Source organism: Carcharhinus amblyrhynchos, chromosome 2 (genome assembly GCF_965287045.1).
Source record: "Carcharhinus amblyrhynchos chromosome 2, sCarAmb.v2.hapA, whole genome shotgun sequence".
Taxonomy (NCBI): domain Eukaryota; kingdom Metazoa; phylum Chordata; class Chondrichthyes; order Carcharhiniformes; family Carcharhinidae; genus Carcharhinus; species Carcharhinus amblyrhynchos.
Genome location: NC_137325.1, coordinates 132,602,072 through 132,628,017, shown reverse-complemented (window position 1 = coordinate 132,628,017; position 25,946 = coordinate 132,602,072). Strand labels below are relative to the sequence as shown.

At 43.9% G+C, this 25,946-nt stretch overlaps 1 protein-coding gene across 1 annotated transcript in view; it reads right to left on the bottom strand.

Moving 5' to 3' along the window:
* Positions 1-25,614, bottom strand: part of cnpy1 (canopy FGF signaling regulator 1) — a 102,156-nt gene extending 76,542 nt beyond the window's left edge. Inside the window, exon 1 of the mRNA XM_080212946.1 lies at positions 25,214-25,614. Coding sequence (XP_080069072.1) covers positions 25,214-25,319 — 106 coding nt within the window. The 5' untranslated portion in view covers positions 25,320-25,614. The remainder of the gene's footprint in view (positions 1-25,213) is intronic.
* Positions 25,615-25,946: the final 332 nt, after the last annotated feature.

The following is a 25,946-nucleotide window of genomic DNA, read 5'->3' as shown; positions in this document are numbered from 1 at the left end:
CATTCTCCTTAATATACTGTCCCCTATCACTGCATGATGCTCCCTGGACTTGAATAGCTTCTTGTCCACAGTGCCATGGTCAGTCAGCTCATCCATCTTGCAGCCTCCACTCTCACCCAAACAAGTTGGAAAAACTTCAAACCTGTTTGGCAATTGCAGAGGCTGACACTTGTGCACTCCTGGATCTCTTTGTGGCTTGAGGAACTTCAGCTGAATTTTTGAGCTGCAGACTCTGCAATACAACAGGAGATGCAAATGTTCCTTGAATGATCAGCCACTTATGATAGGGTCTTCTGATTTGATCAGTGGTCAGGGACAGGATAGTGCGACTGCATTAGTATTCTCGGACATTCCTCATTCAATTTTTTGCGGCACTGTTGTCTCATTCTTTTCTTGCACTCACCAGGGCAGCCAATACCTCCCAGGCGGGGGTGGTGACCCTGCTGGAATGGGAGTAGACAGCATCCCAACTCTGCTTCTCTCCATCCAGCATCCTGGTCAGGGCTCCCTCCAAGAACCGAGGTGCCGACTTCTTAGCTTCCATCCCCTGCAGTCGCTGTGGAACCAGGTGCACTCACATGCTGAAGCATCGACACATCAGCTAATCTGCTGCCTTAATGCATTTTAAACAATTAAATTCATTTACTATTAAACCTGTAGTGTTTAGGATTGAGTAGTACTTACCCACTTACTAGATTCTCAAAACAGCCAGCTCCCTTCCTTGAGGTACACATAAGAATTTGTTGAGTGCAAAAGGAGGCTATTCAGCCCATCATGTTTGCACAGAACACATTTTAGTGATTAAGCAGCAGTTGCACTTCCACTTCAGAACTTTATAATGAGTTTTTTTTCCCCCAAAATTCTTTAATGGAATGTGAGCGCCAGCATTTGTTGCCCATCCCCAATCACTCTGGAGATGGGTTGTGCCAAGCTGCCTTCTTGAACCACGGGAACCCTCAATTTTTCTGCAATGGTTTGTTATGTCCAAATTAGGGGGAGCAGACCCCTGAGCCCTTAAAAGCCTGCTCCACTATTTAATAAGATCATAGTTGATCAACCAGGTTGATAAGGTTGTTAAGAAGGCATACAGTGTGTCAGCTTTTGTTGGTAGAGGGATTGAATTTCAGAGCCATGAGGTCATGTTACAACTGTACAAAACTCTGGTGCAGCCGCACTTGGAGTATTGCGTACAGTTCTGGTCGCCGCATTATGAGAAAGATGTGGAGGCATTGGAAAGGGTGCAGAGGAGGTTTACCGGGATGTTGCCTGGTATGATGGGAAGATCTTAGGAGGAAAGGCTGAGGGACTTGAGGTTATTTTCCTTAGAGAGAAGGAGGTTACAAGGTGACCTAATTGAGGCATACAAGATGATCAAAGGATTGGATAGGGTGGACAGTGAGAGCCTTTTACCTCGGACGGTGATGGCTAACACAAGGGGACATAGCTTTAAATTGAGGGATGGTAATTATAGGACGGATGTCAGGAGGTAGGTTCTTTACTCAGAGGGTAGTAAGGGCATGGAATGCCCTGCCTGTGAAAGTTGGCGACTCCACAACTGCAAGGGCATTCAAATGGTCAGTGGATAGGCATATGGATAACATTGGAATAGTTCAGGTTGGAGGGTCATTAGATTGGTTCCACTGGTCGGCACAACATCGAGGGCCGAAGGGCCTGTACTGCGCTGTAATGTTCTAACGTCTACTCCACATTCCCGCCTACCTCATAGATTTTCACTAAGAAAAGAGGCGAAATGTTATCTGCATCTGTCTTAAAGATAATCAAAGGCTCTGCTTCAACCACCTTTAGGAGGAAGAGGATTCCAAAGTCTCACAACTTTCAGAAAAAAATTGGTCTCATCTTGGTTTTAAATGAGCGAACCCCTATTTTTAAACAGTGACTGCTTGTTTCAGATATTCCAAGAGGAAACACGCTCTCCACATCCACCCCGTCAAAACCCTTTAGGATCTTAAAAGATTTCAAGGTTGCCTCTTAAACTCCAGTGGATACAAGCCAGCCTTTTCTCTTAAGGTAATCCTCCCATTCCAGGTATTAGTCTAGTAAACTCTCTGAACTGTACACAGTATTCTAAATGTAGCCTCAGGAAATGTCCCGTACACCTGAAGCATAACATCTGTGCTCTTGTATTCAATTCACCTCACAATAAGCAATAATATTCTATTGGCTTCGATAATTACTTGCTGTATCTGCATACAACATTTTGCAATTTATGTATTTGGACACCCAGATCCCTCTGCATCTCACCATTTAGATAACATACTTTTTTTTTTAAATTTGTCCTTCCAAAATGGACCACCTCACATTTTCCCATATTATACCCCACTTGCCAGATTTTTGCCCACTCACTTAAACCTTCTATATCCTTTTGTGGCGTTATGTTCTCTCCATGACTTAAAGGGAAGGCAGGAAAGTAAGTTACCAGCAAACATAGCAATCATACTACTGGCCCCTTCATCAAATGGTCTAGCAAGTCATTATAATAGGGCAGACAGTCAAGAAAATTGAGAGAGTGTCTGGAGTCACATGTCAGCCAGACCAGATAAGGATGTTAGATTTTCTTCCCAAAAACGGATATTAGTGAACAAGGGACTTTTTTAAAAAAAACATTCTGACCATGAAAACTCGGCTAGCTATTATTTTAGATTTTTAAATTCCACCAACTTCCGTGGTAGGATTTGAACCCATATTCTCAAAGCATTAACATGATCCATTATGCCACTGCCCCCTTAAAGTTTAAAATTTCAAATTAATATTAATATTTACAGACGTTACATTTCCATACATTTAAACTTGGATATTAATTTTTCAAACCAGAACCATAAAGCAACTTCAATGTAGTTAAGTGTCCCATGGTGCTGCACAAGAGGTTAACAAAATTTGACAAGAACAGGAGATAATGAGGAATTCCCTCTGAACTTCTCTGCTGTTAAGGTGTACCTTCAAGATTTTTTTAAAAAACCTTCATCTTCTTCTGGTTGGGTGAGGATGTGTGAAGCTACGGAGGGATTTGAAGGCAAGGGATAAGAATTTCAAAATCTGGTTGCTGGACTTGGAGCCAATGAGCAAAGGATGTATAAATGAACAGAGCAAGTGATTAATTAGACCATGGATTTAGTAAATTGGCTAAGTGTCAAAAAAATTGAATTCAATTAGATTCATGCATGTTTGACACAAGGAGAAGGGAATTTGCTTTTCTTGTGCTCAAAAAATTGTACTGCCTAACTAAACAGAGCATCACACATGCTTGCTTTCTCATATTAGCCAAATAGAAGAGTAGCAAATAGCTTGCATCACAATCTCAACGTAGAAAGATCTGTTAAATTTTAACTTGTTTCGTGTCAAAAAAAAAAACTAGTTGCATCTGTTCTTTCTCTGCTCTATAGTAAGAGCCAGGCTCCAATCATTCAGCAAGAAAAGTGAGGTAGCATAAACATTTCTGGAATTTTACCAAGTACAAAAGTACGATTAGAAATTGTTCACACTCTTTGGTTTGAAAAGAGAATCCCACAGGCTACCTATTGGGTCTGAGCCCTCCCATTCCACTACAGAAAACACAATTAAATGGGAAAAATGGGTTCCAAGATGGCAAATTTTAATCTGATGATTGCAGCTCTATGTTTATTCAGTTCTTGTGTTTTCAGCCCACTATCTGAACTCTCTCATTGGGAATGGCAGCAGGTGCAAGTGTTCTTGTCTATTCCCTCACATTGCATTGTTCGTGACTTTACAAGCCAGTAGCTTAAGTTTTCAACAAGCCCATGAACTAAAGAACTCTCACAGACCATACGTTGAGAACCACTGAATTCATGCACCCTAGATAACAATAATTATCACTGCACAACACAAAGAAAAGTAGATCCCATTATATAGTCTCTGCACATCTCCAGATGTAGGAAATTACAAGTATCACACATGCTATTAGGGCTTCCTAACTGGTTTGCAGTTTTGTGAACAACAGGAAGGAGACTACTTATCGGCTACTAAGAATCAAATCCCAGCACCATGTGAGTTTTGACACTACATCTGGAAAAAGAGAAAAAAAATTAGAAATGCAGAAGTCAAAAGGGAATTCAATAGTTAGGGACAGAGGCAAGCAAATGGTATGTTGCTCCACTGGTGCCAGGGCAAAGATAGGTGATCAGATGCAGGATATTTTTTTCAAATTCGTTGGGTGTGGACATTAGTGGCTGGGCCATCACAAATGTCCACAGTTCAAGGGTAATTAGAGAGTGGAGTCACATGAAGGCCAGAAGGGAAGAATGGCAGATTTCCTTCTTTAAGAGATTAGTGAGCCAGATGGTTTTTCTTTTATACAAAGGAAAACGATTTCATGATCACCTTTAGACTTTTGATTCAAACTTTTTAAATGAAATCAAATTTCACCATCTGCATGGTGGGATTTGAACCCAAGTACCTTGGCTCTCTGGGTTACTAGTCCAGTAACAATACGTTGTGCCTGCTATGGACCAGCTGTAGAGGTAGGCGGTGAATCAAGGTAATATGGGAGACCCGAGTTGATGCGTGTCACGACTAGCCTTTTAAAGCATTTTATATGGTGGGTGCGGGCTTGTAGGACCGTAGGGCCAAAGGGCCTGTTTCCTGTGCTGTGCTGTTCTTTTGTTATATTGATGGATATCAGGATTCTTTATCATTAAAGAACATTGCCAGATTATTCTTTGGTACCAGAATAATGGTGGTCTTCTTGAAGTAGGTGGGAACCTCAGTTCCAAGCAAGGAGAGGTTAAAGATGTCTGCAAATGGTCCAGTAGCTGGTTCATGCAGGACCTGAGTGGGGACTCCACCTTGGCCAGTTGCTTTACATTGGCTTCCTTGACCCATCTGACCTCTATGGCAGTGACTGTAGGTACAGATGCACCCCAAGCAATCAGGACAGGCAACATTATATCACGGACCTTCTGTTCAAAATGAGCATAGAGTGCATCAAGCATGGGGAGTAGAGTGTAATTGCCAGCGATTCTCCTCAACTTTGCTTAGTGCAAGTCTTGCCACAAATCAATGGGTGTTTGTGTAGTTAGTCTAGAACTCTAGCTAAGTGTGGTCTCTTGACATCCTAGATGACCTTGCAAAGGTCATACCTAGATATTCTGTATAGGTCAAGGTCTCCCAACTTGAACACCTCAGACTTGGGCTTCAGTAGGGAGTGGATCCCAGTTCATCCATGGTTTTCTGTTAGGAACATATGGATTTATTTCTTTGGCATGCAGTTCCCTACAGACTTACTGATGAAGTCTGTGATGGTAGTGGCATACACATTTAGGTTGGCCACTGAATTCAAGCAGTTATGTAGAAGATCTTCTGTTGCCTCAGACCAGCACTATTAAGAGCTGGGCCAGAAACTCCTAAAATGATTTATAAAAGGTAGCCTCGATCTAATATTTTACACTTGAATTTGATATGGGTGAGACTAAGGTGCTTCATTCCAGATATGATTCAATTGACCCTCTAGGAAGCTTTTATCAGAAAGTTTGAGAACAGTTAAAAATAATAAAAAAGATTTAGAACTTTTACCAATTACAAGAATCAAATATGATAATACTATAAACCTTAACAGCTAGCTATGATGTTCCAAGTCAAACAACGCTCCTTCCTAGGCTTGGCACAAAAAGCAAGTATGCTCACATGACGCTGGATTTTGCAGTTTTTTAAGCACCTGCTGTGAATTGGTCCTTTGAACTGTTTCATTGATTAAAATGGATCTAAAACCTTTGTGGAAAAAAAACAGACCCCAGGCATTACCTGATCCATCAATCATGTTCCACCCAGCAATTCCAAAAAGATAAAACCCCAGGACACTGCATTAGGCTAGATTAAAAATAAACATGATATCCATTATATTGCTGCAGTAACAATTAGAGAGACAGGTTGCAGACAAAACCATGCCAAAATAAAACATTAACACTTGCTTGAAAAACCCTTCAGAGAACATTTCTTAAAAGGTACAGTATCATCAAAGCACTGCATGACTTTCTGTACCAGATCCTCACACTTCTCCTTGTAAGCTGGGAGTAGGGTTTATGGTCTGATCTTTCAAAATGCAGTCAGAGAGGTAGCTGTTCTTGATAGTTGAGTAGCAAGTGGTCAAGGGTGTTTGGGCTTCTGGTGGGACAGGAAACGTGTTGATGGTATTTTGGTAGCACAGTCTTGGAGGTTGACCTGGTTGAAGTCACCAACTACAATGAACAATGCCTAGGGGCATTCTGTTTCAAGGCTGCTTAGTGATATACATTTTCAGCCAGTGCACTCTTCTCTTCTGCCTGGGGTGTGATAGAACATAGAACACTACAGCACAAACAGGCCCTTCGGCCCACATGTTGCGCCAATCATTTCCATACCTACCAGGCCATAGAACTATCCCATTAAATCCCATCTACTCATCCAGAAGTCTTTTAAAAGACCCCAGTGAGTTCGGCTCTACCACCACCGACAGTAGCCAATTCCATTCACTCAACGCCCTCCGAGTGAAAAACTTACCCCTAACATCTCCTCTGTACTTACTCCCCAGCACCTTAAACCTGTGTCCTCTCGTAGCGGCCATGTCAGCCCTGGGAAATAGCCTCCGAGAATCCACCCTATCTATTCCTCTCAACATTTTATAAACCTCTATCAGGTCGCCTCTCAACCTTCGTCTCTCCAAGGAAAAGAGACCTAGCTCCCTCAACCTAAGGCATGCCTCCCAATCCAGGCAACATCCTTGTAAATCTCCTCTGCACCCTCAATAGCTTCCACATCTTTCTTGTAATGAGGCGACCAGAATTGCACACAATACTCCAAGTGGGGTCTGACAAGGGTCCTATAAAGTTGCAGCATTATCTCCCGACTCCCAAACTCAATCCCTCAATTAATGAAGGCCAGTACACCATATGCCTTCTTGACCACATCCTCCACCTGCGAGGCCGATTTAAGAGTCCTATGGACCCAGACCCCAAGGTCCTTCTGCTCCTCAACACTGCGAAGATTCCTACCCTTTCTATCGTACTCCTTAGAACACAGAACACAGAACACTACAGCACAAACAGGCCCTTCGGCCCACGAGTTGCGCCGATCACATCAACACCTATCTATAACCCCCAATCCCATAAAACCCCATATACTCATCCAGAAGTCTTTTAAAAGACCCCAGCCAGTTCGCCTCCACCACCACTGACGGCAGCCGATTCCACTCACTCACCACCCTGAGTGAAAAACTTACCCCTAACATCACTTCTGTACTTTCCTCCCCGCACCTTAAATCTGTGTCCTCTCGTAGCGACCATTTCAACCCGGGGAAATAGCCTCTGAGAATCCACCCTATCCATTCCTCTCAACATTTTATAAACCTCTATCAGGTCGCCTCTCAACCTTCGTCTCTCCAGGGAAAAAGAGACCCAGCTCCCTCAACCTAACTTCATAAGGCATGCCTCCCAGTCCAGGCAACATCCTTGTAAATCTCCTCTGTACCCTTTCAATAGCTTCTACGTCTTTCCTATAGTGAGGCGACCAGAACTGCACACAGTACTCCAAATGAGGCCTGACAAGGGTCTTATAAAGTTGCAGCATTACCTCCCAACTCCTAAACTCAATCCCTCGATTAATGAAGGCCAGTACACCATACGCCTTCTTGACCACCTCTTCCACCTGCGAGGCTGATTTAAAGAGTCCTGTGGACCCGGACCCCAAGATCCTTCTGCTCTTCAACACTAAGACTCCTGCCCTTGATAGTGTACTCGTTCATCCTGTTGGTTCTGCCAAAATGGACGACTACGCATTTATCTGCGTTGAAGTCCATCTGCCACTTCTCCGCCCAGTCCTGCATCCTATTTATGTCCTGGTGCAAATTTTGACATCCTTCCAGACCATCCACAACACCACCAACCTTCGTGTCATCAGCGAACTTACTTACCCATCCCTCCACTTCCTCATCCAGGTCATTTATGAAAATGACAAACAGCAAGGGTCCTAGAACAGATCCCTGGGGCACTCCACTGGTGACTGACCTCCATTCAGAAAAAGACCCATCCACAACCACTCTCTGCCTTCTGCAGGCAAGCCAGTTCTGGATCCACAAGGCCAAAGGCCCTTGGATCCCATGCCCTCTCACCTTCTCAAGAAGTCTTGCATGGGGGAACCTTATCAAACACCTTGCTGAAGTCCATGTACACCACGTCCACGGCACTTCCTTCGTCAATGTGTTCAGTCACATTATTGAAGAACTCAACTAGGCTTGTAAGGCACGACCTGCCCTTGACAAATCCATGCTGACTATTCCTGATCATGTCAAACCTCTCCAAATGCTCGTAAATCTTGTCCCTCAGAAGCCTCTCCATCAGCTTACCAACCACTGAGGTCAGACTCACCGGTCGGTAATTTCCCAGGCTATCTCTGTTCCCTTTCTTGAAAATAGGGACTACATCCGCAATCCTCCAATCTTCCGGAACCTCTCCCGTCTCCATTGACGACGCAAAGATCATCGCCAGGGGCTCTGCAATCACTTCCCTCGCCTCCCACAGTATCCTGGGGTATATCCCATCTGGTCCCAGCGACTTATCTATCTTGATAGAATTCAAAAGTTCTAACACATCCTCCACCTTAATATCCACAAACTCAATCTTTTCCATCTGCTGCAAATCCGTAGCAAAATCTCCCAGATCAGCTTCCACCGTGAATACTGAGGCAAAGTACTCATTGAGCACCTCTGCCATTTCTTCTGGTTCCACACAGACCTTTCCCCCTTCACCTTTTATAGGTCCTATCCCTTCTCTTCTCATCCTTTTACCTTTCACATATTTATAAAAGGCCTTGGGATTCTCCTTAATCTTACCCGCCAAGGTCTTCTCATGACCCCTTCTGGCTCTCCTAATTTCCCTTTTAAGCTCCTTCATCCCATTGAACCTGCCAAAATAGACCACTACACATTTATCCGCATTGAAATCCATCTGCCACTTCTCCGCCCAGTCTTGCATCTTATCTATATCACGCTGCAACTTCCGACATCCCTCCAGACTATCCATAACACCACCAACCTTCGCGTCATCAGCAAACTTACTAACCCAACCCTCCACTTCCTCATCCAGGTCATTTGTGAAAATGACAATCAGCAAGGAACCTAGAACAGATTCCTGAGGCACTCCACTGGTGACTGACCTCCATGCAGAAAAAGACCCATCCACAACCACTCTCTGCCTTCTGCAGGCAAGCCAGTTCTGGATCCACAAGGCCAAAGCCCCCTGGATCCCATGCCCTCTCACCTTCTCAAGAAGTCTTACATGGGGGGCCTTATCAAACGCCTTGCTGGAGTCCATGTAAACCACACCCACCAATCTTCCTTCGTCAATGTGTTCAGTCACATCTTCAAAGAACTCAACTAGGCTCATAAGGCACAACCTGCCCTTGACAAGGCCATGTTGACTATTTCTAATCATACTAAACTTCTCTAAATGCTCATAAATCCTGTCCCTCCGAATCCTCTCCATCAACTTACCAACCACTGAGGTTAGACTCACCAGTTGGTAATTTCCCAGGCTATCCCTGTTCCCTTTCTTGATGTAGGCTGCTGTCAGGAAAGCAGAGGTAAACCAGTTCCCCACGGTATGAACTAGGGTCAACATTTCACTGCTAGATATTTTGGGTCCAAGGAGCAGTAGCTTGCCACATCTAACACCAAGAGTTGATTAGGAGACAGACCACTCTGCCCCTTGCCTTGCCTAAAGGATGTCCTGTGGTCCATCAGGTTGTAAGACACAGTCAGGTGAGGCAACATTGAGCCACGTTTCTATATTAAAAAAAACCACACAGCAGTATTTTCGCTCTCTTTGAAAGCTTCAAGTTCATTCAGCTTCTTTTCAATTGCTTGGACATTTGCCAAGAGCATGCCAGGAAGGGCGATTTGAATCCTGGGGAGGAGGCTGCTTCTGGTTGGCCCTGGTGGTTGATGAGGGTCCTTCCAGCAGGTAAGAAGAGGGTACATCCAGTGGGGCCCTGGGCTCTGGCTTCAGGCACTCAGGGCTCCTTTGTGGTCCAGTCAGGCCTCAAATGTCAGGGCTTGCACTCAGTCTGGTTGGGCCTCGTGGAGTTTGCACATTCTACCAATATCTCCATTGATTTCTTCTGACTGCTCTGTTGTCCCCTCACACTCCAAAAACATGCAGATAAAGTTGATTAATTGTCCCTTAGTCAGGGGGGATTAGCTGGATAAATACATAGGGTTATGGGGACGAGGCCTGGGTGGAATTTATTGTCAGTGCAGGTTCGATGAGCCAAATGGCTTCTTCGGCACCTTAGGGATTCCATGATTCAATGAAAAAGGCGACAAATATTTTCAGTGTCATGAGTTTATGGTCTGGAATGTATTGAAGAGGGTGGTGGAAGTAGATTCACTAAGGGAACTGAAAAAGCAAAAAAACTTGCAAGTGCCATGAGGTAACAGTAGGGTAAGGCTACTTGAATAACTCATTCGTAAAGGCATCAATCGGAACAACCTCTTTTTGTTAAGATTTGGAACAAGGTACAGCTCCATAACGTCTGTGACACTGAATTAAAAATAAGGACATAAGAATTTACAAAGGAAGAGAAGAACAATTGAGACAGGTTTCGTCATGAAGTATGCATTGGCTGAAGATTTTTACAAGACACTATTTGATTTCCCATGGCATTGCATATAGCAAGTCAAGGCATGTGCTTCTCATGTTTAACCCTGATAAAAAGTGTGAAGTGATTCATTTTGGTAGGACAAACTTGAATGCAGATTACAGGGTCAACGGCAGGGTTCTAAGGAATGTGGAGGAACGGAGAGATCTTGGGGTTCACATCCACAGATCTCTGAAGGTTGCTACTCAAGTGGATAGAGCCGTGAAGAAGGCTTATACTGCGTCAGTGTTTATTAACAGGGGGTTTCAGTTTAAGAGCCATGGGGTTATGCTGCAACTATACTGGACACTGGTGAGACCACATTTGGAATATTGTGTTCAGTTCTGGTCACCTCACTATAAAAGAAGGATGTGGAAACATTGGAGAGAGTGCAGAGGAGATTTACCAGGATGCCGCCTGGTTTGGAGGATAGATCTTATGAGGAAAGGTTCAGGGAGCTGGGGCTTTTCTCTTTGGAGCAGAGGAGGACAAGAGGCAACTTAGAGGTTTATAAGATGAGAAGGATTGATAATCTCTGCACGTGCAGAGACTACTTCCTCAGGTGGATGTAGCTGTTACTAGGGGGCATAACTATAAAGGTTCATGGTGGGATGTCCGAGGTAGATTCTTCACTGTGTTTGGGGTGTGGAATAGACTGCTTATTGTGATAGTGGAGTAGGACACTTTAGAAACTTTCAAGCAGTTATTGGATAGGCACATGGAGCACACCAGAATGATAGGGAGTAGGATAGCTTGATCTTGGGATTGGACATAGAAGCATAGTACAGGCCCTTCAGCCCTCAACGTTGAGCCAAGCTGTTCTATATCATGGGGAGTTGTAGGGTCAGGAGGTAATTGGTCTAAAGCATGTAGTCACAATTCAGTCCCCATTTTAAAGTCATATTTCTGTTCTATTAGAAATTCTAGTATAATGGAAAATGTTTTCGTAAACTTGTATTGTAATTACACTGTTCACATGGCACTGCAGCATTCCCATTTGGAGAATACATCTCATCCAGTTCACACAAGTTGCTTCCTTTATTAAAACAAGCATAGGAATTTAGAAATGGAAAACATTGCAGGTAAGTGCATTCATTAACAACACATTCATTAACTAACACACACGGGACATAAGAACACATTCCAATTTGTGTCTAAAATTTCTTGCTGAAAGGAAAGTTGGCACTACAAAAATTACAAATGGGGAGGCGGGGAGGGGGGGGGGGGGGGGGGAAACAAAAAGGGAGTTTAGGCTGAGAAATAATGTAGAGATGAGTAACATTTATATATAAAAATGTCACAAGATAAGCAACTGTAATTTACATCAAATTTGTTTCCAAAATAAATCAGTACTAATCACAACATGAACAATTATTTGAAAGGAGACATCAGAAAGCAGACTTATTCCTCTTTGCATGCAAAGACAAAGTTGAAATTTTATTAGTGTCAAGTAAGACTTACATTACCACTGCAATGAAGTTACTATGAAGTTCCCATGGTTGCCAGAGTCCAGCACCCATTCAGGTCAACACACCTAACCAGCACATCTTTCAGATTGTGGGAGGAAACTGGAGCACCAGAAGGAAACCTACACAGACACAGGAAGAATGTGCAAACTCTGCACAGTGACCCAAGCCTGAAATCTGAACACAGATCCCTGGTGCTGTGAAGTACAGTAAGAAGTCTCAGAACCCCAGGTTAAAGTCCAACAAGTTTATTTGACAGCACTAGCTTTTGGAGGCTCAAGCTCCTTCTTCAGGTGAGTGAGGACTTGTGTTCACAAAACAGGGCATATAAAGAGACAAACTCAAAAATTTACAAGATAATGATTATCTGTAAAGACTCGCATTCCAACCAAGTCTTAAAAACGGGACAGACAGACAGACAGACAGACAGACAGACAGACAGACAGACAGACAATGTGAGTGGAGAGAGGGTTAAGCGCAGCTTAGAGATGTGTATTGTCTCCAGGCAGGATAATTAGTGAGATTTTGCCAGTTATGGCGGCGGGGGGGGGGTTTTACAGATTGTGTGACGTGAACCCAAGATCCCGGTTGAGGCCATCCTCACGCGTGCAGAACTTGACAGTTTCTGTTAGCGATTCTGTGTTGTCATGTGTCGTGAAGGCTACCTTGGAGAACGCTGACCTGAAAATCAAAGGCTGAATGCCTGTGACTGCTGAAGTGTTCCGACTGGAAGGGAACACTCCTGCCTGTTGTTCATTCATTTTGTTGTCACAGCATCTGCATGGTCTCCCCAATGTACCATACCTTGGAACATCCTTTCCTGCAGCACATCAAGTAGACAATGTTGACCGAGTCGCAGGAGTATGTACCATGTATCTGGTGGATGGTGTTCACTTGAGAGGATGGCATCCATGTCAATGATCCAGCATGTCTTGCAGAGGTTGCTGTGGCAGGGCTGTGATGTCGTGGTCATTGTTCTCCTGAAGGCTGGGTAGTTAGCTGCAGTCTATGGTCTGTTTGAGGTTGTGACGGTTGTTTGAAAGCAAGAAGTGAGGGCGTGGGGATGGCCTTGGTGAGATGTTTGTCCTTACCTGATGACAAGAAGACTCCAGAAGATGTTGAAGCTTCTCCGCTCCAAGGAAGTACTGGAAGAAGGGTACTCTTTCCGCCATGTCCCACGTTTGTCTTCTGAGGTCAGTGCAGTTTCTCGCAGTGGCACATCGGAACCATTGAGTGAGTCAAACGCCATATCTTGTCCTTATAAAGGGCATCCTTCAGTGTCTGTAGGCGTCTACTGCGATTTTCCTCATCTGAGCAGATCCTGTGTATATGGAGAGAGTTTGTCCGTAGGGGATGGCTTCTTTAACGTGTTTAGGGTGGAAGCTGGAGAAGTGGAACATTGAGGTTCTGTGAGCTTGCAGTAAAAGTGAAGTGCTGAGGTGATTGTCCTTGATTGAGATGCATGTGTTGAAGAACATAACTGATTTCGGCGATAGTCCATGGATGAGTCTGATGGTGGCATGGAAGTCATTATATAGTTGTTTCAAAGATTGTTCGCTATGAGTCCAAAAGGAAGAAAATGTCATCAATCTAGTGTATAGCATCAGTTGAAGGTCCTGTGCAGTGAAGAGGTCTTGTTTGAATCTGTGCATAAGGATTTGGCATATTGAGGTGCAAATTTGGTCCCCCTGGCTATTTCATGTGTCTGGATGAAGAATTGGTTATTGAAAGTGAAGACATTGTGGTCCAGAATGAAACAGATGAATTTTTAGAATTGCATCTGGAGATTGGCAGTTGTCGGCGTTGAGTCCTGAGGCAGTTGCAGCAATGCCGCTGTCGTGGGGTGGGGGGGAATGCTGGTGAATGCCGAGACATCCATTGTGACAAGGAGTGCTCTAGTTCAATTGCTCCTTGTGTGCTGAGTTTCTGTAGGAAGTCCATAGTGTCAAGACAGAAGCTGGGAGTTCTTTGTACAATGGGTTTCAGGATGCCCTTGGAGCTGAAGAGGTTCTCAGAGGGTTCCATTGCCTAATATGATGGCATGGCCGGGTGTGTTGGCCAGGTCTTTTGGGAGGCAGTAGAGGTCTCCAATGCAGGGAGTACGTGGGATGAGAGCAAGGAGGGTGCTCTGAAGGTCTGGATCAAAAGGTTTGTAGAGTTGACAGGTGTGTTCTTTAATCTGATCTCCAGGTAACTGTCTGTAGTGTTCCTGGTTGTTCAGTTGTTGGTACACTTCTTTGCAGTAATCTGTTCTGTTCAGTATGATGGTAGCCCTTTCTTTGTTGGTTTGATGACAATGTTGCAGTTGGTCTTGAGCGTGGATGGCATTACATTGTGCTTGGGTGACATTCGGAGCTGAAAAGGATGTCCTACGCAATGGTACATTGGGGAGAACATGCAGATGCTACGACAAAGAATGAATGAACACGGCTCAAATCACCAGGCCCTTCCAGTTGGGGAACACTTTAGTCATGGGCATTCAGCCTCCGATCTTCCAGCAAGTGTTCTCCAAAACAGCTTTTCATGGCATACGACAATGCAGAGTCGCTGAGCAGAGGCGGATAGCCAAGTTCCACACGTGAGGACAGCCTCAACAGGAATCTTGGATTCATGTCACACTATCTATAACTCCCACAATTTGCCTGGGCTTGCAAAATCTCACCAACTGTCCTGGCTGGATACAATACAATCTCTTTAACCTGTGCTTAACACTCTCTACTCATTGTCTGTACCTTTAAGACTGGATTACCTGTAAAGGCTTGCATTCCAACCATTATCTTTTAAAAATTGAGTTTGTCTCTTCACATGCCCTGTTTGCGAATACAAGTCTTCACTCACCTGAAGAAGCATGAGGCTCTGAAAGCTAGTGCTGCCAAATAAACCTGTTGGACTTTAACTAGGTGTTGAGAGACTTCTTACTGTGCTTACCTCAATCTAACGCTGGCACCTCCATATCATGGCTGTGAAGCAGCAGTGCTAATCACTGTGCTATCGTGCCGCCCCTGAAGTTACTTCAGCAGGACAAATGAATAACTCTTCATCTTCCTCCACACAAGTAAACATGCCATTACTGTGTGTTTATCAATCAAATAACCTTGAGGTATTTCATTAGCACCAAGCCCAGTTCTTTAAATTCAGCAAGATTTTCTTTCCTATAGTCAGTGGAATGTTGACTTGTAGCTTTGAGTGTTATGGGCATTGGTTATTTTGTTGAAATACTCAAACATAAATGAATGTATTCCAATCAGTGATTATTCATATTGCATTAGTTCATCTTAAATACTTTTTCTTCAGGGAGAGCAAACCTCAAGACAACATTTATTACCCCTTCCGCCCAAGATAAGACTGCTGATTTGTTTTCTTGATTAGTGGCTGTTTTTGCTGGTTACATACTGAAATCACAGACTCCAGGTTTGCACGAAACGTTTAAATATTGAAATACAAAATCTGGAAAACTTTTATAAAATGAAAACTGAACAAAGTGCTAACATCCAAAACATTCTGATAGAAGACACACAGTTCATCTACCAGTTCCAAAGAGAAATGTTTCAATCCCCAAATTCTTTCCCTCCATCTTCTCCCCCAACCCCTGAAAAATAAATCACATGATTATAGTATTTATGATCTGTAACAGGTGCAGAGGCCACTTCAGAACAAGTAAAATTAGACTTCAAGGGGGTAGAAATATTCATTATTCATCCATTTATCTTTTATTACCATCAAGACTGTAGACCAACAAACTAATTTAAAATCAGTAGTGACCTCAGGTTTTCAATATTACAGAATTTAATGCAGGTGTGGCACGTGATGATACCGTGCCTTTAAAGAAATATACATACATCCCATTTCTTGCAACAGGTATGTTTAGAATTCAGATCTGTTTGCAAGGTGTTGATTTGTCCAAGAAATCTTTAAAATTGGTAGCTGGCAGCACAGGTTAAGTACTTATTTTAGACCTGAAGTATTTCAAACAGAGATAATGCATTTGTGCTTACTTAAGTCTCCTTGGGGGTTTCAGCAATTCCATTCATTGACAAGGACAGAATCAGGTACTTGGGAGGAGCTAGGTTGTAGGGAAGAAATATTGTTTGAGTTTTATTTTTAAACATACCATTTGGGCTGTCAGAAGAAACAGGTGTCACTGTGTTCTGAGACCTCTAGGACTGTTCATCTGAGACAAGTAAGCCTGCATTTGGCAAACTAACGTTAAAGAGAGGGTTTAAGTCTGAGAAAATTTGGTTGAGTTGGAACTCAATGAGAGGTTAGCAGTTAATGAGTGTATTTTGTCTTAAGTATTGGTCTTTTGTTATAATTAAACTGTGCTGTTAAATAAAATTTGTTGTGCTAAAAAGTGTCAACAGAACTGTGCATGGAATGAAATATCACATCCTCACATTAATGCCAAAATAGCAAATTGTTGGGATCTAGTCTGACTTCATAATATACCTTGGCGTTTCTGATCTGTACCCCAACACATGCAATACAGGATCAAGCAACTCAAAGTCCATCATGTTATTCAACTCACACACATGCCTTTAATGTAGAAAAAGAGCTTCATGGATGAATAATCAGACAAAAAGTGACACCAATGCAAATCAAGAAATGTTAGGACAAGGTGATGGTCATAAAGAAAGAAGAGATGGAGATATCAAGAGTTAGTGAGGCTCACCCCTTTGAAGTATTATCAAACTCAGTTTCTATTGACAACTGCATGGAGAGTGGGGAGGTTGGAAATGGGGGAAAAAGGGAAAGCACAAGGTGAAGAATGAAAACAGGAAAGGCGAGAAAGAACAAGAGGGAAAAATGAGATCATGAGAAGGGATTATATATTGTAGGCATGTTATCATGAGAGCTGACATGTTCAGCATTCTAATATGGCTACATAATGTTGACAAGTTATTTTTGCATTGTCCAGAACAGCACAACTCGGGAATTTAGCCTACGCTTCATGGTAGTTAAATTCATAACGAATTTACAGAAACAATATTTCAGTCAATCCATGAGATGCACTCCCTGGGGAGTTTTTTTGAAGCAGAGTATATTGCTTCATTCAAATGAAAAATTAGATAGCTTTCTTTAAAATAGAACATTTTGGTATAAAGTAGTAATTTGATATAGTCTACAAGTTGAAGCATAACATATGGCAAGACTATCATATTTGGGAGAAACTGGTGACCTTGGACCTAGGGTTTGCTTTGGCAATCAGTTATGCCATGACTGGGTATATTGCAGATTAAACAGTGAAGGGACTGATCACTACAATTAGTCAACAATTCAGTTATCTTGGATGTTACAACTACTCTAGCTGTCAGGTGACTAAGATAGACCTTGGCCTTCTCATCCAGCAATTCCAATAGTTGTCAAATCAATAGGTAGATGATAAGCTGGTTCATTTTCTCACAAATTCATTCATATAGTTCATAACTAATATCAATCTGTACTTATTCAGTGAGGAATATGCCTAAATTATAATTAAGTGCACTTCAATAAATGCTATTTTAAAATTTGCAGTCATTGTCACATATTTCATTTTCCCCCTCCCAAACTTAATTCCTTCAACCTATCCAACAAATGCAATTAAACGTTGACACTTAGCTACAGGATGGAAGATTTCATAATCCACTATCCTAACCTGGCTCAAAATTATTCTGGCCATCTTAACTTCTCAGCTCCTCCTTCCATCTTCCCCTTCAACTTTCATCATGTTAATTTGTCAAAACCTACTGTCAGCCATTGCACAGTTGAGACATCAGAGACATGAACATTGATTGCATCTAGGTGATTGCCAGCCTTTTAAAGCAGAATCACTTTTAACATCAAAATGCAACACAAGATCTATTCTCAAAAAAGTGACTTGACTAAAACCCCCTGAAAATATACTTATACGTAACACTCACATTCTTAGTGTGACACCTGTGCTTGCACACTAAAATGTGGTGAAGTCTGGGTCATAGTTTGAGATGGCCAGTCTCATACAGCCCTTCTAAAGGAGCATCCGTAAGACATGTGCAATACTTGAACTTGATTTTCATCCGGGGAAAAAGCCACCTCATGAGGTATGTGGAACCAAAGTAAGCCTTCACCTGGAGTGCGCACAATGTCAGAAGAGTTCTGTTTATAAACGCCCAAAAGTTTTTGTCCCAGCTTTCAGCTCCATGTTATTTTGCATAGTGATTTCCATATCAGGTCCACATCAAGTTTTGTTTGAACACCTGAAATTTTGCTGTCAGTTCTCCAATATCCACGTGAAAGGAAGGATTCGAGACAAACGCTGATTTGTTCCATCTTGTCTAACTCCTGAAATCATCTGCTGAATTCACTTACCAATTTGTTCAGGGAATCAGAATTTGTTTGAATGGAATCCTTTCTATTTGACCTGTTGTCGAATTTATCCCAAATTTGGGAAGTGCTCAGTAATTCGATTCTTTAACTGGGGGGACCACAGGCCCAGTTTCAACGTGAACACATTCACTGCACTCATCACGTCTGCAGTTCATTGTTCAGCTCATTCAATCTTGCACTTGTCTCTAAGAAACACCTAGTCCAGCTGCCATACACGATCTGACAGCTCTGTACACCTCATCTCTTGAAGAAGGGTGACAATTTCAGGTAGCAGATCTAAAAAGCTCTGAAGGACTTTTCCTTGAACTATCTCGCATCTGCTGAAGGATTAGCCCATTGAAGGTGGCATCAGGTAACAATTTGAGCCTGAGCTCTAGGAGGAATGTAATTGACAAACTTGACAACTGTCATTACATGAGAGAAGTTAATAACCCTAATGCATTTCTTTGTCTAAATGGTACTGTTTAAAGGGAAGTTATCCTGAAATGATGCTTGCATTGTCCTGTGATGCCTTTCCAAATTACCTCTTTAACTCAAGGCTATACACTTGACAAATGTTCTGCCTTTGGCATTCATACAAATATGTTTTCCCATTCCTTGTCGGAATGGAAATACACTCTTGGAGGTTTCTGGCTCCTCCCTTATCATTTTGTCGTCAACAATAGAATCTATAGAACCCCTAAGGTACAGAAAGTGGCAGTTTAACACTCCACACAGTCACCCAAGGCCAGAGATCAAACCCAGGTCCCTGGTGCCATGGGGCAACAGTGCTAACCACTGTTCCACTGAGCTTAGTCCATGTTTCAGCATCTGCGATTGCCAATGATTTACTCATCATTACAAGAAGCCAGAGTCCTATGCATTTTCAGGAGCGGTTCAGCAGCCAATGACAATCAACTTTCAGGCTCTAGGATCAACTTATTTGCCTGCATTGTCCTAATGACTTGAAGACCACTGATCTAGGCTGACACTGCAGTGTCATGAGTATGTGCTATGCTGCCAGGGCCACCATCTTGCAGATGAGATGTTAGACCGAGGCTTGAACTACCCTCTCGGGTGAGCATTAATTTTGAAGAAAGGCAGGAAAGTGTTTTTTGGTATTGTGACCAATATTTATCCCTCAATGTCACGAAAAGGGAACATCTCATAGCCATACATGGGACCTCGTTGTGCACAAATCGGCTGTTGCAGGCTCAGTGAATATCCTTGAAAAGTAATAACTACTTCTGCATAACTAATGCATTTTGAGATGTCCAGAGATTGAAAAATTGACTTTTGATAAAGGGTCAGCTGGACTCAAAACATCAGCTCTTTTCTCTCCTTACAGATAACATAAGAAATAGGAGCAGGAGTAGGCCAACTAGCCCTTCGAGCCTGCCCCGCCATTCAATAAGATCATGGCTGATCTGTCTTGGCTCAGTTCCACACTCCCGCTCTCCCCATAACCCTTAATCCCCTCTCTTATCAAAAACCCATCAACCCGCGTCTTAAAAATATTTAGCGAGGCAGCCTCCACCACTTCAACAGGCAGAGAATTCCAGAGAATCACCACCCTTTGAGTGAAGAAGTTCCTCCTCAACTCCGTTCTAAACAGCCCCCCCTTTATCTTGAGGCTGTGCCCCCTAGTCCTACTATCCTTTCTGAGCAGGAAGAGTCTCTCCACCTCTATCCTATCCATCCCATTCATCATCTTATACGTCTCAATGAGATCTCCCCTCATTCTTCTAAACTCTAACGAGTACAAGCCTAATTTATTCAGCCTCTCCTCATAGCTCAACCCCCTCAACTCCGGCATCAGCCTAGTAAACCTCCTCTGCACTCCCTCCAAGGCCAAAATATCCTTGCGTAAGTACAGCGCCCAAAACTGCACACAGTACTCCAGCTGCGGCCTCACCAATGCCCTATACAGCCGCAGCAAGACCTCCCTACGTTTATATTCAATCCCCTTCACGATGAAGGCCAGCATCCCATTCGCCTTCCTGACCACCTGCTGCACCTGCAAGCTGGGTTTTTGCGACTATGCACAAGGACCCCGAGGTCCCTCTGCACCGTCGCCTTCTGCAGTTTTTCTCCACGTAAGTAATAATCCTTCCTACCATTATTCCTACCAAAGTGGACCACCTCGCACTTGCCAACATTAAATTCCATCTGCCATTTCCTGGCCTGTTCGCCCAGCCTATCTAGATCCTTCTGTAGACTCTCACCACCCTCCACACAATTTGCCTTTCCACCAATTTTGGTGTCATCAGCAAATTTCGACACCCTACACTCGGTTCCCTCCTCCAGATCATCTATATAAATGGTAAATAGCTGAGGCCCCAGCACCGACCCCTGGGGCACTCCACTAGTCACTATCCGCCAATCCGAATAGCACCCATTGACCCCCACCCTCTGCCTCCTATTTGACAACCAGTCCTCTATCCACGCTAACACCCTACCCCCAACTCCATGCCCCCTTACCTTCTGCAATAACCTCTTGTGAGGTACCTTGTCAAACGCCTTCTGAAAATCAAGAAAGACCACATCCTCCGGCTCTCCTCTATCCACCGCCCTAGACACATCCTCGTAGAACTCCAGTAAATTTGTCAGACACGACTTCCCTTTAATGAAACCGTGCTGCGTCTGCTCCATCAAGCAGTTCCCCTCAAGATGCCTTGCTATTTCCTCCTTGATGACAGATTCTAACATTTTACCTACAACAGACGTTAAGCTAACAGGCCTATAATTCCCCGCCTTTTGCCTGGCACCCTTCTTAAACAACAGCGTAACATTAGCCATTTTCCAATCTTCCGGCACTTCCCCGGAATCCAGCGACGTCTGGAAAATAACCACCAAGGCATCCACTATCACCTCCGCCATTTCTTTCAGGACCCTCGGATGCATTCCATCCAGTCCTGGGGACTTGTCCACAATCAGCCCCTCCAGTCTGCTGAGCACCACCTCTCTAGTAACAGTAATGTCATCGAGACCCTCCAGTCCTACCACCTTTCCATCTCTAACATCCGGCAAATTATTCACGTCCTCCTCCGTGAAGACCGAAACAAAAAAGTTATTCAAGACCTCAGCCATTTCCCCATCCCCTACCACTAAGTCCCCCTTCTCATCCTCTAAGGGACCAACGTTCGCCCTAGCCAGCCTCTTCCTCTTTATAGATGCTGCCAGATCTGCTGAGATTTTCCAGCATTCTCTCTAAACTTTGCTGTCCATATCTTAACTTGCTCCAAGCCTTGTTCACTCCTTGCTGTGCTTATTAATACACAATTATCACTTAATCAATAATTCAATTTTAAAACCCTCATCCTTATTTTCAAGTCCCTCTATGGCTCAAACCCACCACATATTTCTGTAACTTCAGCCGTTCCAATTGAAAGGTCAAATGGGTGACTAAGGGGCAGATGGATTTAACCCTGAAAAGTGTTGACAAGGAAGTATATTATGAAAGGTTTGACATTGGGAAGTTCTGAAGAACAAAGGGACTTTGGCACATTTGTCCATAGATCTCAGAAGGTGGAAAGACAGGTAAATAGAGTAGCAAAAAAAGGGATATGGCACACTCACCTTTATTAATCGGGGTATAGATTCCAAAAGCAGAGAGGTCATGAAGGAGTTGTATAGAACTTTGGTGAGGATACCACTGTGCGCAGTTCTGGTCGTCACATTATAGGAAGTTGTGATTGCACTGGAGAGGGTGCAGAGGAGATTCACTTGGATGTTACCTGGTTTTGGAACTATTAAGTTATAAGACATGTTGCATAGGCTTGATTTTGTTGGAGCAGAGACGACTGAGGGGCAGATTGAAGTGATAGAGGTTTACAGCATGGAAACGGGTCCTTGGGCCCGACTTGTCCATGCCACCTTTTTTAAAAAACCCCTAAGCTAGTCCCAATTGCCCGTATTTGGCCCATATCCCTCTATATCCATCTTCCCCATGTAACTGTTTAAATGCTTTTTAAAAGACAACACTGTACCTGCCTCTACTACTACCACCTTTGGCAGCTTGTTCCATACACTCACCACCCTCTGTAAAGTTTTGTTTCTCTCCCCTCTCATCTTAAACCTATGCCCTCTAATTTTAGATTCCCCTACCTTTGGGAAAAGATATGCCTTCTGTCATCAAGCTAATTTTGTATCCATTTAGATACCTCACCCTGGATCCCGTGAGAGATTTAACCTTATGCAACAACCTACCATGCAGTACTTTGTTAAAGATCTTGCTAAAGTCCATGCAGACAACTTTAGGGGCAACTAATGTGTTCCTCATTATTTTTATAGACCTCTGTAAGATCACCCCTCAGTCTTCTGTGCACCAGAGGAAAAAGGTCCCAGTCTATCCAGCCTCTCCTCATAACTCAAGCCATCGAGTCCCAGTTGCATCCTAGTAAATCTTTTCAGCACTCTTTCTAGTTTAATAATTTCCTTTATAATAGTGACCAGAACTGGAATACACACTATTCCAAGCGTGGCCTTGCCAATGTCTTTTACAACTTCAGCAAGGTGTCCCAACTCCTATATTTAATGTTCTGATCAATGGAACCAAGCATGCTAAATGCCTTCTTCACCACTCTATCCACCTGTGGCTTCACTTTCAAGGAGTTATGAACTTGTACCCTTAGATCTCTTTGCTCTGTAACTCTGCCCAGCGCCTTATCATTAACTGCGCAAGTCCTGCCCTAGTTCAAATGTACCAAAATGCATCAACTCACATTTATCTAAATTAAACTCCATCTGCCATTCGTCAGCACACTGGCCCAGTTGGTCAAGATCCTGTTGCAATCCGAGATAACCTTCTTCACTGTCCACTATGGCACTAATATTGGTGTCATCTGCAAGTTTACTAACCATGCCTCTTATATTCTCATCCAAATCATTAATATAAGTGACAAATAACAGTGGACCCAGCACTGCTCCCTGAGGCACATTGCGGTCACAGGCCTCCAGTCTGAAAAACAACCGTCTACAACCACACTCTGCCTTCTGTCATCAAGCTAATTTTGTATCCATTTAGATACCTCACCCTGGATCCTGTGAGATTTAACCTTATGCAACAACCTACCATGCAGTACTTTGTTAAAGATTTTGCTAAAGTCCATGTAGACAACATCAACTGCACTGCCCTCAAATATCTTCTTGGTTACCCCTTCAAAAAACTCAAAATTTGAGAGACACGATTTTCCACTCAAAGCCATGCTGACTGTCCTTAAATCAGTCCTTGTGTCTCTAAATGCCTGTAGATCCTGTTCCTCAAAATATCTTCCAACAACTTACCATAGATGTAAGGCTCACAAACCTGTAATTCCCAGGCTTTTCCCTGCAGCCCTTTTTAAGCAAAGGCACAACTCTTGTCACCGTCCAATCTTCAGGCACCTCACCTGTGATTATTGATGATTCAAATATCTCTGCAATTTCCTCCCTAGCCTCCCATGTCCTGAGATGCACTTCATCAGGTCCCAGGGATTTATATATCTTGATGCACTTTAAGACTTCTAGCATCTCCTTCTCTGTTATACATACATTCCTCAAAACATCACTATTTATTTCCCTAAGTTCCCTAACATCCATGCTTTTTCAACAGTAATGCTGATGAGAAATATTCATCTCTTGTGGATCTGCACACAGATGATCTCGTTGATCCTTAAGAGGGCCTATTCTCTCCCTGGTTACTCTTTTGCCCTTTATGTATTTGTAGAAGGTCTTTGGATTCTTCTTTGCCTTATCTGCCAAAGCAAGCTCGTGTCCCCTTTTTGCCCTCCCAATTTCTCTCTTAACTGTATTCCTACTCTCAAGGGATTCACTTAATCCCAGCTGCCTAAGCATGTCATCTGCCTCCTTCATTGCAGCATTAATGTAAGCCTACATGTGACACTAATAAATAAAATAAACTCCTTCTGTGGCTCAGTGTCAAAATTGAGAGAGAGATTAAGGAGTTACAAATAAAAGGCAAATGAGACAGAAAACGGTAGAAAGGGCAGCAGTGGTTAGCACTGCTGCCTCACAACACCAGAGGCCTGGATTTGATTCTCAGCTTGGGTCACTGTTTGTGTGGAGTTTGCACATTCTCCCTATGTCTGCATGGGTTTCCTCCAGGTGCTCTGGTTTCCTCCCATAGTCATGATGTGGGTATGCCAGCGTTGGACTGGCGTAAACACAGTAAAAAGTCTGACAACACCAGGTTTTAGTCCAACCTATTTATTTGATAATATACTCACAAGCTTTCGAGGGACACCCTCTTCGTCAGGTGAATGGAGAGTTTGTCTGAGGCCAGAACTCTCCATTCACCTGACAAAGAGGGTGTCCCTCAAAAGCTTGTGAGCATATTATCAAATAAATAGGTTGGACTAAAACCTGGTGTTGTCAGACTTTTTACTGTGTTCCTCCCATAGGCCAAAGATGCACAGGTTAGGTGGACTGGCTATGTTCTTATGTTCTATGCCAAGTTGTCCCTTAGGGTCAAGGGGACTAGTTAGGGTAAATGCATTGAGTTGTGAGGATAGAGCCTGGGTGGGATTGCGGTCAGTGCTGAGTCAATGGGCCGAATGGCTGCCTTCTACGATACTGTTTTCAGGCTTCCAGCACCTGAAGTATTTTGCTTCTGACATTAAGACACGTTTGCAAGTTCATCCTGCCTGATCACCTGTCCTAATGTCTTCTTTGGCCGCGATGCTGTTGGGAGTTAATGTGTCTCCTGTTAGGTGCGTTGGGATGGAGCTGTCGTCAATGACAGTGCAACAACATATCCAGTCCTTCCCCCGCTCACCCTCACTCACCTCCGCAGTACAGTTCCGTGTCCTTCTCCCCGCGCACCGACGGAAGCAGCAGCAACGGCACCACCAGTAGCAGCAGCTCGAGCCCCTGGCACCGCCGCCAGCCCATTGTCAACGCACGCGCTGCCCTCCAACCGTCACCAACAGCAGAGGGTGCAGTAACCGACACCCCCAAAGCGCCGGCTAACAACTCAGGAGGGAGTGAAAGTTTCTCTCCCGTTTAAAAAAGTTTCCTGTAAAGGCAAACTTCGGAGTCGCTCTTCTGTTTAAGATCGGACGGGAGCCCGAACAGTGTCCAATCGATTGGAACCTTATATCCCACGCACAGAAAAGCAAAGCGTAATACCAGAAAAGAGGACAACCGTGACCCCAACTCCTGGAAGCGGCCAAGCGCCGCCTCTTAATCCCCGCTAGCACCGCCCCCTGCCCCCTGCCCCCCCAGAGGTTGGTCCTGCAAGCCCCGCCCCTATCTCGAGTCCCGCCCTCTTATCCGTGTAAGACCCGCCCCTTTACCAATGAGAACCCTCGTCCTTATAGCCCCGCCCCTTAAACTGAAAGCCCTGCCCCTTTTCCTGCGAGCCCCGCCCTCCCATCCCTACAAGCACCGCCCCCTTGCCGCTGGGGTCCCCCGCCCCTTACCATTCAGAGCCCCGCCTCTTACCACTCAGAGCCCCGCCCTCCATCCCCGGTGGCCCCCAGCACCTATCCCCGAGAGCCTTCGCACTCCGGAGCCCCG